This window comes from Mirounga leonina, unplaced genomic scaffold (assembly GCF_011800145.1).
Source record: "Mirounga leonina isolate KUSES-001 unplaced genomic scaffold, KU_Mleo_1.0 Mir_153, whole genome shotgun sequence".
In the NCBI taxonomy this organism is placed as follows: domain Eukaryota; kingdom Metazoa; phylum Chordata; class Mammalia; order Carnivora; family Phocidae; genus Mirounga; species Mirounga leonina.
In genome coordinates this window covers 19,596,367-19,598,897 of record NW_023270387.1, presented here as the reverse complement: position 1 = coordinate 19,598,897, position 2,531 = coordinate 19,596,367, and the positions used below count along the sequence as shown (strand labels likewise).

General features: G+C 38.8%; 1 protein-coding gene across 1 annotated transcript; it reads left to right on the top strand.

Moving 5' to 3' along the window:
- Positions 1 to 691: 691 nt before the first annotated feature.
- LOC118013104 (olfactory receptor 8B3) lies at positions 692 to 2,249 on the top strand. The gene has a single exon (XM_035008750.1). It carries the CDS (start codon positions 1,294 to 1,296, stop codon positions 2,137 to 2,139), a length of 846 nt encoding a protein of 281 aa, XP_034864641.1. The 5' UTR covers positions 692 to 1,293; the 3' UTR covers positions 2,140 to 2,249.
- Positions 2,250 to 2,531: the final 282 nt, after the last annotated feature.

Sequence of the window (2,531 nt, the reverse complement as noted above, 5' to 3'; positions counted from 1 at the left end):
AGACTGTGAGATCTGTGATGTGACTCTTTGGCCAATAAAGGAAGAAGATTCTGTGACTACATTTGCTCAGCTTTGATATCCCAAAAGCCAGTTCTTCTTCCAGTGGAGGTGAAACACACATAAAGGGTCAGCACAGTTCTTTCAATGGAAGGAGAGTGAGTTAATCAAATTTCTATTTATCTCTTATTCACTCTGTTCTTGAAAAATGAGGAAAAACATTTATATTGAATAACAAGAAATTCAAAAGTATGGAGCTCTGACTATACCACCTACATTATTTTGAGCATACCTTCTCTGTGTTGACTTCATCTTTGGTCTGGCAGCAAGATAGCTATAGCAGTACCAAGTGACACAGCTAGAATATAATAACATCAAAGGAAGAGATTTATCTCTTTCCTAAGATAAAATTTTTAATTGAAATATGAATATAAAAAAATTTGTGTTACAAGCATGCAGCTTGATACATTTTCACAAACTTAACAACTAATTTAATCAATGTCCACATTAATTATCTTTCTCTTTCATGCCCTCCTACAAAACCAAGGAAAAGAAATCCACCTTCCTTTATTCATCCTCTGTCTGGCTAGGATGGAACAGAGAAGGAAAATGTGTAGAAACAACTGAGTATATGATGAATTATAAATCTTAGGCTACCAAGGTTCTCCTCAATACTTGTTATAAATTATTGACTTCATGGATTCTTGCAGTAAGTTACCTGAAAACATTATAGACTCATAGAGACTCTCTTCTAGGAAGCACAGTTGTGATATGGTCTCTGCCAAGAAGAATCCTCTCTTTCATGATGGCCATCACAGGGGAACTGAGGTGTCTGGTAGGGTAATGGAAACATGAGTAGGAACTAGGAAGTGAAGGATCAGATGAGTGGGAGGGAGAGAAGGGGACACCCTCTCACCAATGAAGGTCACCAACAGGTAGCCTTAATCCTCAGCTACTCCATCCCTGTATCTTCTAGTAATGATAGGAGCAGTTGTTTGTCACATGCAGCTCACGCAACAAAAGAAACAGTGATTTTAATGTTGAGGGGCATGTGTGCCAGTGCATTCTGACCCTGTGAAGCAAAGGAGGACTTATTTGCTGGTCTGAGTCTTCTTCTCATAAATAAGAGTGTGTAAGGAGACAGCTGGGGTTTCTATTAATGGCATTTTCTTCTGTTCTCACAGATTTCCAAAGAGGAGAATATTGGTTAGAAATGACTCCTTAGTGACTGAATTTCTTCTTGCTGGATTAACAGACCGCCCAGAGCTCCAGCAACCCCTCTTTTTCCTCTTTCTGATGATCTACATTGTCACCATGGTGGGCAACCTTGGTTTGATCATTCTCATTGGTCTCAACTCTCACCTCCACACCCCCATGTACTACTTCCTCTTCAACGTATCCTTCATTGATCTCTGTTACTCTTCTGTTTTCACCCCCAAGATGCTGATGAACTTTGTATCAAGGGAGAATATCATCTCCTATGTCGGGTGCATGACTCAGCTGTTTTTCTTTCTCTTTTTTGTCATCTCGGAATGCTACATGTTGACCTCAATGGCCTATGACCGCTATGTGGCCATCTGTAATCCATTGCTGTATAGGGTCACCATGTCCCATCAGGTCTGTTCCTTGCTAAGTGTTGCTGCATATATGATGGGATTTGCTGGAGCCTCTGCCCACACAGGGTGCATGCTTAGACTAATCTTCTGCAATGTCAATATCATCAACCATTACTTGTGTGACATTCTTCCTCTTCTCCAACTCTCTTGCACCAGCACCCATGTCAATGAGGTAGTAGTTCTGATAGTTGTGGGAATTAATATCACTGTGCCCAGTTTTACCATCCTGATTTCTTATGTCTTCATTCTCACTAGCATTCTTCATATCAAACCTGCTCAAGGAAGATCAAAAGCCTTCAGTACCTGTAGCTCTCACATCATTGCTCTTTCTCTTTTTTTTGGGTCAGCAGCATTCATGTATCTTAAATATTCTCCTGGATCTATGGAGCAGGGAAAAGTTTCTTCAGTTTTCTATACCAATGTGGTACCCATGCTCAATCCCCTGATCTACAGTTTGAGGAACAAGGATATCAAAGTTACACTGCAGGAAACCATGTTCAAAATCTGGAGGAGAAACATGCTGTAATTACAAGTTATAATGTAAGGAAACTCAATTTTAAAAAATTTTTATTAGTGTTTTTCAAGAAGAGGTTGTGATGATTACCAGTGTTGTTTCTGCAGATTGTGTTATCTGTGTTTTAATAGACTTATCATTTATCCCTTATATCATTTCCCTACCTTGTCTCATTTTTTGCTTCCATATTTCTGTACCTGATACCAGTTTACTAAATAACTAATAACATGTTTGCAAAAAGAACAAATATACACACTCTTTTTTTCATACTGTTTCTGTCTCTGGGATATTCCTAATCTGGACAAATATGGTAAGCTTCTTAAGTGCCAGAAAGTTGAAATTACAGCTTGCTTACCTAAACACAGAGGTGGCAAATACTATAGAAACATTCTTATTCTTCTCCA